Source organism: Rana temporaria, chromosome 12 (assembly GCF_905171775.1).
Source record: "Rana temporaria chromosome 12, aRanTem1.1, whole genome shotgun sequence".
Lineage (NCBI taxonomy): Eukaryota > Metazoa > Chordata > Amphibia > Anura > Ranidae > Rana > Rana temporaria.
Genome location: NC_053500.1, coordinates 115,260,890 through 115,273,512, shown reverse-complemented (window position 1 = coordinate 115,273,512; position 12,623 = coordinate 115,260,890). Strand labels below are relative to the sequence as shown.

At 43.4% G+C, this 12,623-nt stretch overlaps 1 protein-coding gene across 1 annotated transcript in view; it reads left to right on the top strand.

Annotated features, from left to right (window-relative positions):
• The window catches only part of LOC120918613 (protein-glutamine gamma-glutamyltransferase 6-like), a 63,966-nt gene that overhangs the window by 377 nt on the left and 50,966 nt on the right, over positions 1 to 12,623 (top strand). Inside the window, exons 2-3 of the mRNA XM_040330287.1 lie at positions 8,005 to 8,181; positions 11,709 to 11,951. Of these exons, the coding sequence (XP_040186221.1) occupies positions 8,005 to 8,181; positions 11,709 to 11,951 (420 nt within the window). The remainder of the gene's footprint in view (positions 1 to 8,004; positions 8,182 to 11,708; positions 11,952 to 12,623) is intronic.

The window sequence follows — 12,623 nt, the reverse complement described above, 5'->3', positions numbered from 1 at the left end:
AGGCGTAAGCGCGCCTAATTCAAATTCGGCTGAGGAGGCGTGTTTTATGTTAATGGGGGGTGACCTGACGTGATTGACGTATTGCATGCGCCGTCCGTGTACATATCCCAGTGTGCATTGAAGCAAAGTACGCCGCACGGTCGTATTGGTTTCAACGTGGACGTAAATTACGTCCTGCCCTATTCACGGACGACTTACGCAAACGACGTAAAATTTTCAAATTTCGACGCGGGAACGACGGCCATACTTAACAATACTATTCCAGCTATTTGATGGAATAACTTTGCGTCGGGCAAGCGTATGTTCGTGAATCTGCGTATCTACTCATTTACATATTCTAGGCCGACCGCAATGGAAGCGCCACCTAGCGGTCAGCCTAAAAAGTACACTTTAGGATACGACGGTGTAAGACACTTACGCCGCTCGTATCTGAGCCTAATTTAAGCGTATCTGGTTACCAGAATACGCTTAAATTTGCGTCGGCGCAGATTCAGACTTAGGCTGGCGTATCTACGGATACGCCAGCCTAAGTCTTTCTGAGTCCACCTATAAGTCTGTAGGGTTCAATATTGGCCCACCCTTTGCAGCTATAACAGCTTCAACTCTTCTGCGAAGGCTGTCCACAAGGTTTAGGAGTGTGTCTATGGGAAGATTTGACCATTCTTCCTGTAGCCTATTTGTGAGGACAGGCACTGATAAGGATGAGAAGACCTGGCTTGTAGTCTTCAATCTAATTCATCCCAAAGGTGTTCTATCGGGTTGGGGTCAGGACTCTGTATGGTCTTGGCCACCATGCTGCAGCATAGTTTCAGGGACTTCTTATAGCCTAGGCCATCTTTATGTAGAGCAACAATTCTTTCTATCAGATCCTCAAAGAATTCTTTGCCATGTTGAACTTCCAGTGACCAGTATGAGAGAGTGAGAGCGATAACACCAAATATAACACACCTGCTCCCCATTCACACCTGAGACCTTGTAACGAGTCACATGACACCGGGGAGAGAAAATGGCTAATTGGATCCAATTTGGAAATTTTCACTTAGTGGTGTACAGTAAAACCTTGGTATGAGAGTGACTTGGTTTGAGACCGTTTTAATAAATTTTGCCTTGATATACAAGCGATGTCTTGATATAAGAGTAGCGTCATGTCACAACTGAGTATAAAAAAGAAGAGAGGAGCCTCCAAGTGTAGCAATATGGTTACATTTAATGAAGGTACAACAGTTAGCAACTTATTGCTACACCTATGCCTCGTACACACGGTCAGACTTTTGATTTTTGACCGTGCAAAAGTCCGCTGTGAGTCCGTCGGAAGTCTGACGGAAAGATAGAGAACAGGTTCTCTGTCTAAGGTCCGTCGGACTTCCGACCAAAAAAGTCAGATGGAGGCTACACTTGGCCGGACTTTCCGAGAAAAAATGCCGTCTGACTTTTTTTCTCGGAAAAGTCAGACCGTGAGTACAAGGCATTAGAGGTGCCTCTCTTCTCTTGTATACCCTGTAAAAAAAATGCTTGGATTACAAGCATGTTTCTGAAACAAATTATGCTTGCAAACCAAGGTTTTACTGTATTTACTTCTGTTGCCAGCGGTTTAAACATTAATGGCTGTCTGTTGAGATATTTTGAGGGGACAGCAAACTTACACTGTTATACAAGCTGTACACTCACTACTTTACATTGTAGCAAAGTGTCATTTCTGCATGACCAACCTGGGTCATGCAGAGTGTATCACCTTCTTATAGACGTTGCAAAATAGAGAGGGACACCACCACACCTTTCTCGCACGCCGCCTATAAAGATGATAATCTTCTTGCTAGGATAGTGGGGACTTGCGTTATGTAAATCAGAATGCATACCAGTCACTCATCTGGGGTATCCACTATCTCAAGCCCAATAAGGTGACACAAGATTTTTTTAAAAACATATGTTATGTTAAAAAATACTTTATCAGTCCCAAGTGATGACTTATTTTAGGAGAGGGGGGCCGCATATTGTAGTTTAAAGTCCTGCCTGACCGGTTTCGCCGACTCCAACCGGCTGCATCAGAGCAAGCAGGTTGGAGCCTGTGAAATCCGTCAGGCAGGACTTTAAACTACAATATGCGACCCCCCTGAGACTGATAAGTATTTTTGAACATTATGCTGCCAATATGTTTTTGGAAAACCTTTGGTCACCCTATTGGGCTTGAGATGGTGGATACCTCAGTTTTGTGACTGTGATGCATACTGATTTACTCAACGCAAGTCCCCGCTATCCTACCAACGGGATTATCATCTTTATAGCTGGTGTGCGAGGGTGGTGTGTTGGTGTCCCTCTCTATTTTGCAACGTCTATAAGGAGGTGATACACTGGGCATCACCCAGGTTGGTCATAAACATACATGTTGACCCAACGCTGTATCCTGGCCCAGGCCAACAAGGCACAGGCAGCACGTTGCATTGGGGGCAGCACGGAGGAGTCCCCGCCGGACTGTTAGTGTAGTTCCGCAACAGCTGGAGGGCCACGGGTTGAGCACCCATGCCTTAAACCAGGGGTGTCGAACTCAATTTCGTCGAGGGCCGCATCAGCAGTGTGGTTGCCCTCAAAGGGCCAGTTGTATCTGGGTCACACTACATACAGAGTGCAGAGTTTAGGATTACGTCAGGATTATGCTACGTACAGAGTGCTGGGTTCAGCAGTGCGTTACGTACAGAGGGTAGGAATTCAGGGGTGTGCTACATACAGAAATTCAGGGGTGTGCTACATACAGAAATTCAGGGGTGTGCTACGTACTGAGTGCAGGAATTCAGGGGTGCGCTACGTACAGAGGGTAGAGCTTAGGGGTGGGCTGTGCCCAATGTGCAATATCTCACTTTCACCCCTCATCCTGGGTTCTGACCCCTGCACCCAGCACTCTGTCCCCAACTCCCACCTCTAAACGCATCTTCCTACACACCTCCACAGTCCCCCCCACCTCCCAAAGCAAACCAGGCAGGTCAGTTGTGTTTGCCACCACTGCCTTAAACCAATGAGGTTAGTCAATGAGAGGTTTGCTTTAATGTTTGACCTGAAACATGAAAACAACATTTGGGATCTACTTGGTTGATAAAGCACCACATATTTTGCTCCAGCTAGTAAAAAAAGGACCAGCAAAAGTTAAGAAAACTTTCCTTTAAGAATTGTCAGAATGTTTATACTGAAATATTAAAATAGTATTGTATTTATGGAAATATGCAAATCGTTGATTTGGGAGATTTACAACTTCCTACAATATCAAGCAAGAAATTCTAGTTCTTTTATCTGTGCTAGTTTGAAGACAAGTAACACAAATGAATTTTGCTTAACATATATATATATATTTATTAACTAAAGATACAGTACAAAATGACTCCCCTTACTGATGGAACGTTTTCATCAGACGAATCGATCGTGTGTGGGCCCCATCGGTTTTTTATCCATCGGTGAAAAAACTACGAACTTGTTTAAAAATTATCTGATGGTTAAAAAAACAATAGAAAAAAACGATCGTCTGTGGGCACGTCCATCGGTTAAAAGTCCACGCATGCTCAGAATCAAGTCGACGCATGCTTGGAAGCATTGAACTTCATTTTTCTCAGCACGTCTTGTGTTTTACGTCACCGCGTTCTGACACGATCGTTTTTTTAACTGATGGTTTGTAGGCAAGACTGATGAAAGTCAGCTTCATCGGATGTCTGATAAAAAAATCCATCAGACCGTTCTCATCGGACGAACCGATCGTGTGTACAGGGCATTAGCGAATAGCCTCCCGTGACTTCCACGGACTTATGTAAAGAAAATGATTTACTTTGACACTATGTAATCCTTCTCAAAACAATCAGACCTTCTTCTTTTAGACTCTGAAGCCCCATACACACTATCAGTTTTCCTGCTGGTTTTCTCTTCAGGTTTACCAAAACCATGTAGTACAAGGACCTGCCTGATTGCATTTAAATTGAAACGCTTAAGGTTTGACCTCATTTTAGATGGTTTTGGTAAACCTGAAGAGAAAACCATCAGGAAAACTGATAGTGTGTATGGGGCTTTAAATTCAAAAACAAAAATGTTAAATTATGCACAGCTTGATAATTTGAAAAAGCTTATATTAAATTTAGAATGAATCAATGATTTAACACATCCTATAATCAATCCAATTCTAAGGGGCAGATCCACAGAGAGAGTATGCCAGCGTATCTATTGATACGCCGGCGTACTTTCAAATTTCCCACGTTGTATCTTTAGTTTGAATCCTCAAACCAAGATAAGACAGCATCTGGGTTAGATCCGACAGGCGTATGGCTTCGTACGCCTTAGAATCTTAGATGCAATACTTCGGCGTCCGCTGGGTGGAGTTTGCGTCTTTTTCCGCATCGGGTATGCAAATTAGCTATTTCCGACGATCCACGAACGCACACGCGGCCGTCGCATTCTTTTACGTCGTCTCTAGTCGGCTTTTTCCGGCGTATAGTTAAAGCTGGTGTTTTGCGGCGTATAGTTAGACTTGCCATGTTAAGTATGGCCGTCTTTCCCGCGTTTAATTTGAATTTTGTATTTTTTTTGCGTAAGTGGTCCGTGAATCGGGATGGACGTAATTCACGTCTATGTTAAAAAAAATTACTTCCTAGCGACGTCATTTAGCACAATGCACGGCGGGAAATTTAGGGATGGCGCATGCGCAGTTCATTCGGCGCGGGGACGCGCTTCATTTAAATGAAACACGCCCCCTAATCGCCAATTTGAATTCCGCCGCCAGAGATAGACTACGCCGCCGTAACTTACGGCGCAAAATCTTAAAGGATTCGAGATAACACAAGTAAGTTACGGCGGCGTAGCGTATCTCTGATACGCAGATCTTTGTGGATCTGCCCCTAAGACTTTAAAGTCAGTGTTATGCGATATGACAAAATATATATCTCCCTTGTTTTAGGAGTGAAACCAATTCATACTGCAGTTAGAATTCACCTCACTCCAAAACTGATCTAACAATAGATTGGATTAGTCAAGCATATGTTCAACCAAACTTTAATTACCTAAAAAGGTAAAATAAATAAACGAATACGTTAGCAGAATATAAGAGTTCTGTTATCTTGAGAAGCAAAGTCCCAAAAGGGACTTCTTTCAACCCCCTACATCTTTCCGTCTTCCAAGTTCTCCTCCTCCAGCTTTCCTTTCTCCCGAGATAGATAGCCAGATGTCCAGCGAGCGAGATCTTTTCAGAGAGAGAGAGTCCTCCCACTGCTATATCAGCTGCTACTTTTATCTTACTCCCAAATGTGTGTGTGTGTGTGTGTCTTTACTACCTGACGACGTCAAATGACAATATGTTTTGATGGGTTGCAATAGCAACCAAGTATGCGACCATCTTGAGTAATCTCAATTTTCACCTGTAGGGGCAGTATTGTATTAGAAATCATTTCAAATAATGTGATTGACATGACCTCTGCCCTCAGCCTGGTGAAACACCATTAATTGTCTAATGGTGTCAAATATGTCAACCATCTTCAGACATTCTGGCTATTGGCTCAGATTTATACCTTGGCAAAGTTTATCCCACGTGTAGTTGAGACCATTAGTTAGGGGCTTAAATTCCTCGAAGCTGAAGTCATTTGAAACACAACCTTCAACTTACATTTGACAAACATAGCTTCCAATGTCTTTCACAGTTAGGATCTCACATTTGTAAGCATAATAATATATATGTATTAAAAGGGTTTATATATATAATATTAACTAATACAGATACATTGTTAAGATATTTGAAAGAAACAATTTAAGATATACAATACAACAGCTTATCTGTGGATGAGCCCTATGGCTATGAGCTCATGTCTCCCTTATCTATACACGGTCTGTGTAAGTCTGTACCAATACCTCCCTTATCTATAAGGCCTCATGCACACTGGACGTTAAAATAACATTATAATAACGCCAGTAGCTTTGCAGCGAGTTTTTCAACTTTTTTCAAAGTTTTTTTCAATAGCGTTCTTTAGCGTTTATTAAAGTTTATTAGCGTTTTTCCGCGTTAGCATTTTTTTGAGAATTTTTTTTTTATTATTTTATTTTTTAATGGTTAAAAAACGTTAAAAAACGATGGTGAGTGACATTTTTGAGCGTTTATCGATGTTTATCAGCATTTATCAGCGTTAGAGCGTTTTTACAGCTGAAAACGTCTCTCAGAACCCACTAGTTTTTTTTTTTTTTTACTGTTAAAAAATGCCACTGCCCATAACTGCTGATAACAGCCTATGTGTGCATGGACACATAGGATAACATGATGGAGAGTTTATTGACTGTAGAAAAGAACGTCTACTGCCAAAAACAGCTGCTGCAAAAACGTCCAAAAAACGTCCAGTGTGCATGAGGCCTGAGGGCCAGATTCACAGACATTTGCACTTGCGCCGCGTATCAGTGATACGCTACGCCGCCGTATCTTACCTGGCGGAGTTTCAAATCCTCAGCGATTTTGCGCCGTAAGTTACGGCGGCGTAGTGTTTTTCTGGCGACATATTTAAAATTGGGCGGGTTGGGGGCGTGATTCATTTAAATGAAGCGCGTCCCCGCGCCGAATGAACTGCGCATGCTCCGTTTTGAAATTTCCCACCGTGCTTTGCGCGAAATGACGTCGCACCGACATCATTTTTTGAACTTAGACGTGAGTTACGTCCTTTCCTATTCACGGACGACTTACGCAAAAAAAATTAAAATGTAAAATTCGACGCGGGAACGACGGCCATACTTAAAGGCCTTGTACACACGACCGAACATGTCTGCTGAAACTGGTCCGCTGACCAGTTTCAGCAGACATGTTTGGTTGTCTGTACGTCCGACCGGACAATTTTCCGGCGGATCGGACAGTTTTCCAGAGGACAAATGTTTCTTAGCATGCTAAGAAACATGTCCGCTGGAAGCCTGTCTGTCGGACGTGTTCGGTTGTCTGTACAGACTTACCGGACATGTCCGCTGGGCCGCCATCCCTCGCATGCGTCGAAGTGATTCGACGCATGCGTGAAAGCATTGACCTTCCAGGGTCACGCACGTCGCCGCGTCATTGTCGCGGCGACGGCGCGGCCACGTCACCGCGCTGTCTGTCCACGCGGATTTCGGTTTGATGGTGTGTACAACCATCAGACCGAAATCTCCGAGCGGACATGTTCGCTGAAAACGGTCCGGTGGACCGTTTTCAGCGGACTGTCCACTCGTCTGTACGGGTCCTAACTTGGCAAGTCTATCAATAGGCCTCAAAATAGCAGCTTTAACTATACGCCGGGAAAAGCCGACTAGCGACGACATAAGAGAATGTGACGGCAGCGCATACCTTCATGGATCGACAGAAAAAGCTAATTAGCATACCCAGCGCGGAAAACGACGCAAACTCCACCCAGCGGGCGCCGAAGTATTGCACCTACGATCCGAAGGCGTACGAAGCCGTACGCCTGTCGGATCGAAGCCAGAAGCCGTCCGTATCTTGGTTTAAGGATTCAAACTAAAGATACGACGCAGCAAATTTGAAAGTACGCCGGTGTATCAGTAGATATGCCGGCGTACTTGCTCTGTGAATCTGGCCCTTAGTGTCAAAGACCAATAGATTTATAACCTGGGATACTGGTATATTTTCCTAAGTGTTCAAACCTTTGAATTGATGGTCTGGGAAAGGGTACATCCAGACATTTATAGTCTCTTGTTCGGACAGAAAATAACTCTAGAGAGAGTGAATTTGGTTTAACCTTAGAGAGAAAATGGGAACCAATAATGACTTTAGTATTGTTCATTCATGGGCTATGAACTAATTTCAACTTTAGAGGGAAAATGGCTGTCCTCTCGTTCATAATATACATGAATATGAAAAATATACAATATACGACTATATATATATATATATATGAATATACATTTTATTAACCCCAAATGTTCTGACAGAATTAACACTATTGTTTTAGCAAAGGAGATAGGCCATAGGATAAAATACAGACAAGATTAGATGTTGAATATTGCCATATATTTCCCCAGACATGCTGTATGTGAAAAGTGTCGATCTTCATGCTGCAAAGAACAAGCTTAACCATCGCACCAATGCCTATATCTCCAAAGAGCTCATTGTGAGAAGAGGACAAGACTTTCAGATGACTCTCTCTTTCAACAGAGCCCTGAAAACTGCTGACAAAGTTACCTTTGAAGTTAAAACAGGTAAGATATTTTGGGATTCAAATGCAAGAACATTCTGCGTGAGACAAATTCCAAACCAATACATGAAAATTTAAATAATAATCAGTAGTAATGCTTTTCCAGTCATCATATGCCATATGTTTTAATAAAATACTGCCCAAAACGTATGCATGTATTTTTTTTTGTTTGCAAGAGTTTAGAGTCAAAGAGGAGACAACTTGTAATTAAAGTAGATATAAAACCCTAACTGAAATAAATTACATGACTGCTGAGGCGCAATTAGTGCAGGTACAATTAACTGTAACATAGATGTAGAAAACCTTCTCCCTTGCCCCCTCACACTTACAACCATTAGGTTGGAAAGGGCAAGGCCACAGCTTTATTAAATCCAAACATAACATGTGAACAGTTTTCAACCAGTGCCAGTCACAGTTGTTCTGTGAGCACACAATTCCAAAAGGGGGGGGGGGGGGGACCTGTCCTTACCATAAGTGATAAACAGGGCGCCTACTTCCGATTTCCATCAAGGACATGGCCCATTACAGCCATTTTATGCTGATAAGATCCAATGGCAAGGTCAAGAAACCGCAGCAAGCTGTGACATACCATAGAAAAAAGGGGCGGGAGGGTGGGCAGCTCTTCCAAACTCATTTCCTGAAAGACCCAGAATTCCCTGGGGCAACACTTTTACCCGAGCTCAGGCCCATCCCATCCCCCCTAACAACCAATCCTTGGTGACCACCACCTTGTCCTGTATCTGGCCATGCCCCCATCTGTCAAGGCTCTCTTTCCCTAGGGGGCTCAAGAGGCCTTTGTTTGGTAAAGTAGTGTCATAAACAACTGCCATTTTTTTTATGAAATACTTGTTTTTATATTTTTTCATAATTTGTTGCATCTCGGTGCTGCTGATCTCCCGCAGCTTCTTTGAGGGCACTTTGTGTATACTTGCACTCGAAGCGGAGTCCCACCCGTTTTTTTTAATTAAAAGTCAGCAGCTACAAAAGGTGTAGCTGCTGACTTTTAATAAACCGACACTCACCTGTCCCACGGTCCAGCGATGTGGCAGCACGGAGCACTGCTCCTCTTCTTGGCGCCTTCATATCTACTGTGGGCACCCGGCCGTGACAGCTTACAGCTTCACGGCCGGGCGCAGTGCTCTGCCATTGGCCAGCATTCTTATGGGACCTGTGTTGTGTCCCAGAAGATCGCTGGCAGGGAGGGGCCACCTAGGGCGAGAGGAGGAGTCGCCTAGGTGGCTGAGGACCTGGAAGGAGGAAGTGGGATAGGAAGTCCCACTAAAAAGAGGACACCCCCCCCCCCAAAAAAAAAATTTACGTTAAATGTGGCATGTCATGGGGCAAAAGAGTGCTTAAAGCGGAAGTTCCACTTTTGGGTTGAACTCCGCTTTAGGCAATGGCTACACAACATTACTCAGGGAAGGTTTTTTTTTGGTGACAGCTGTGGTTCATGTCTGTGCAATGAGTGCCAGCATAGCTACCTGTAGTCTCCATTGAAAAAAACAGTTGACAGGGTGACATGCAGATGAGCTAAGAGACAGCCGATACAGCATTGTCACCCCATAGCAGGAAGTACCTGAACAAGGACCTTTGTGGCAAGATCACCACTTATTACTTAAAGGGACACTAAAGGAATTTTTTTTTTTAGCTAAATAGCTTCCTTTACCTTACTGCAGTCCTGATTTCATGTCCTCATTGTTCGTTTTTGCTCTAATCCTTCTCTGTTCTGAACACTTCCTGGTTGTCTGTTTCCTGATGAAAAAAGTAATGGGAGCATTCTCTCTGTGGTCACTAATCAAGGAGGTGTGATTACTGTGTGTCGAAAACCCCTCAACACCAATCAGTTTTGTTTTCCAAACCATCACTGCCCTGTATTGGCTCTGTGCAGCAGAGAAGCAGGAAACATGCAAAAATGAAACTGAAACTACAGGTACATTATATGATTGATTTTTAACTGATTCCTTTTAAAAAATGATTAAAAATAGATAACTATTATGTCTCTATACCCTGTAACCAGTCATTTCAGCAAACAAATGTTTTCTTTTACAACTCCTGTAATATAAGCAGCAGATTTAAAATACGCAAAAGTTTAATGTGGTTATGTGGCCAGTTTATATACAAATCATGCTTAATGAACTTCTGTAAGGTAAACTGTTATTTTCCCCAAGTATATAAATGTGATGCTATCATTATAATAATCTGCTCCACCAGCTGTTCCAAAGGCACCCCTATAATGTGATGCCTATGCAGACTAAATAAGACTGTTACTGATATGCAAATATTGACTTTTTGTGAAAAGTCAACAGCTAAATCCTCTTTTTTCTCTTTCACTGCTCACTCAGCCACAGACCCATGCATTGTTATAGACCGGAGAAAGAAAAATAATCGCAAATCAGAGACTGTTATATGTCACAAGGCAGTGGTGGTGCGTCAATAGAATAACGGCAGCTGTTTGGCTTTGGAAGTGCCTATCAGAGCCAGTGGTAACAATTGATGAGGGCACAGTGGCTGCGTTTGATGTGGGCACAGTGGCGACGTCAATTGATGTGGGCACAGTGGCGATGTCAATTGATGTGGGCACAGTGGCTACAATTGATGTGGGCACAGTGGTTACAATTGATGTGGGCACAGTGGTAACAATTGATGGCATGGCACAGTGGCTGTGTTTGATGTGGGCACAGTGGCAACAATTGATGTGAGTACAGTGGCGACAATTGATCTGGGCACAGTGGCGACAATTGATGTGGGCACAGTGGTAAAAATTGATGTGGGCACAGTGGTAAAAATTGATGGCATGGCACAGTGGCTGCGTTTGATGTGGGCACAGTGGCGTCAATTGATGTGGGCACAGTGGTGACAATTGATGTGGGCACAGTGGCGACAATTGATGTGGGCACAGTGGCAACAATTGATGTGGGCACAGTGGTAACAATTGATAGCATGGCACAGAGGCTGCGTTTGATGGCACAGTGGCTGCATTTGGCATGGCACAGTGGTGACAATTGATGGGCACAGTGGTGACAATTGATGGCACAGTGGCGACAATTGATGGCATGGCACGGTGGCTGCATTTGATGGGCACAGTGGCTGCCTTTGATGGGCTGCAATTGTTTTTTTTGTTTGCGCCCCCCCCCCCCAAATATTTTGAGCACCAGCCGCCACTGTCGCAAGGTATAGGTTGTTCATATGGACAACATGTAATGCGCTAAAGGGGCCTTATGAACAGTGTAAAGCAAAATATGCTACCGTAAAAGAGCAGTGCTCTTCTCCAATCCAGAGGTGCAAAGCCTTATATAGAGATGGAATCTGCCTGCTTGAGTTATACTCTATGTACAAGTGCCAATCTTTTACACACATTTACCCAGAACACTGACCAATGATGGCACTTTGAATGTTACACTGATAATTCCTAACTGAAGCCCTTATTAGTATATTAAAACCCTGAAAAGCATTCAATATGATGAAAACAATTACAGACCTAACATTTGCCGTACCATACATTCATTGTATGTATCATGTTGTTTCTTTAAGGGAAATCACCTAAGGCTGCCAATGGAACAAAGGCCACATTCTCTCTAACTACAAAAAGAGTCTCTAAAGGGAAATGGAGGGCAGTTTCCGACTCTAAAACCTCAAACACTCTGATTGTAAGGATCACACCTCCTGTTACGGCTATCATTGGATCTTATCAGATGAATGTCCGCTTTTTCTCTGGAGGATACTCAACCCATGAGCTGCCAGGATTTATTCTACTCTTCAACCCATGGGCCGAAGGTAAGAGCTGAGTGAGCAACCTATTATATATTACTTAGACCTCATGTACACGTAGCAGTTGAAAACCTCTTCTGAAAGCTGGAAACTGACAGCTGATAACCTACAGTGAAAAACGTCCATTTTACAGCTTTTGCGGCTCCTGCTCTCTACGTGGCTGCCTGCTTCCTCCGCTGCTGGTGCTGGCTTGATGCATCAGATGCTCTGGGATAGCAGGTTGGCAAGCCCAGATCACAATCAACGGGTTGCTGACCCAGGACATGCACTTCCCCAGTTTGATGTTAAGGGCCACATCAGTGGCCTCTGAGGGCCACATGTTGGGCACCCCTGCACTAAAAGATAACATTGATATGATGACCTGTATATTATAAAGGTGAAACCAAGCCTTTCACCATAATGGGTTAAATCACATCCTCCACTTCTCCTTTGTAGTGCCTCTCCTGATTTTGTCACTCAAGGCAAAGAATGCTTTCCATTAAAAAATGATAATATTTATTAAAAGATGGCACTCACCAAACCTCAGAGCACACAGATAAATTGCATGTTCAGCATCAATCCATTGAGTAAAAGCATAAAAAAAGGCCCCACCACTCTGCTATACTGGTTATGTGACTTCATCAGAGTCTGTGACGTAACATGTAGGACAGAGTCGGGTGACATCATCACATTGTACCA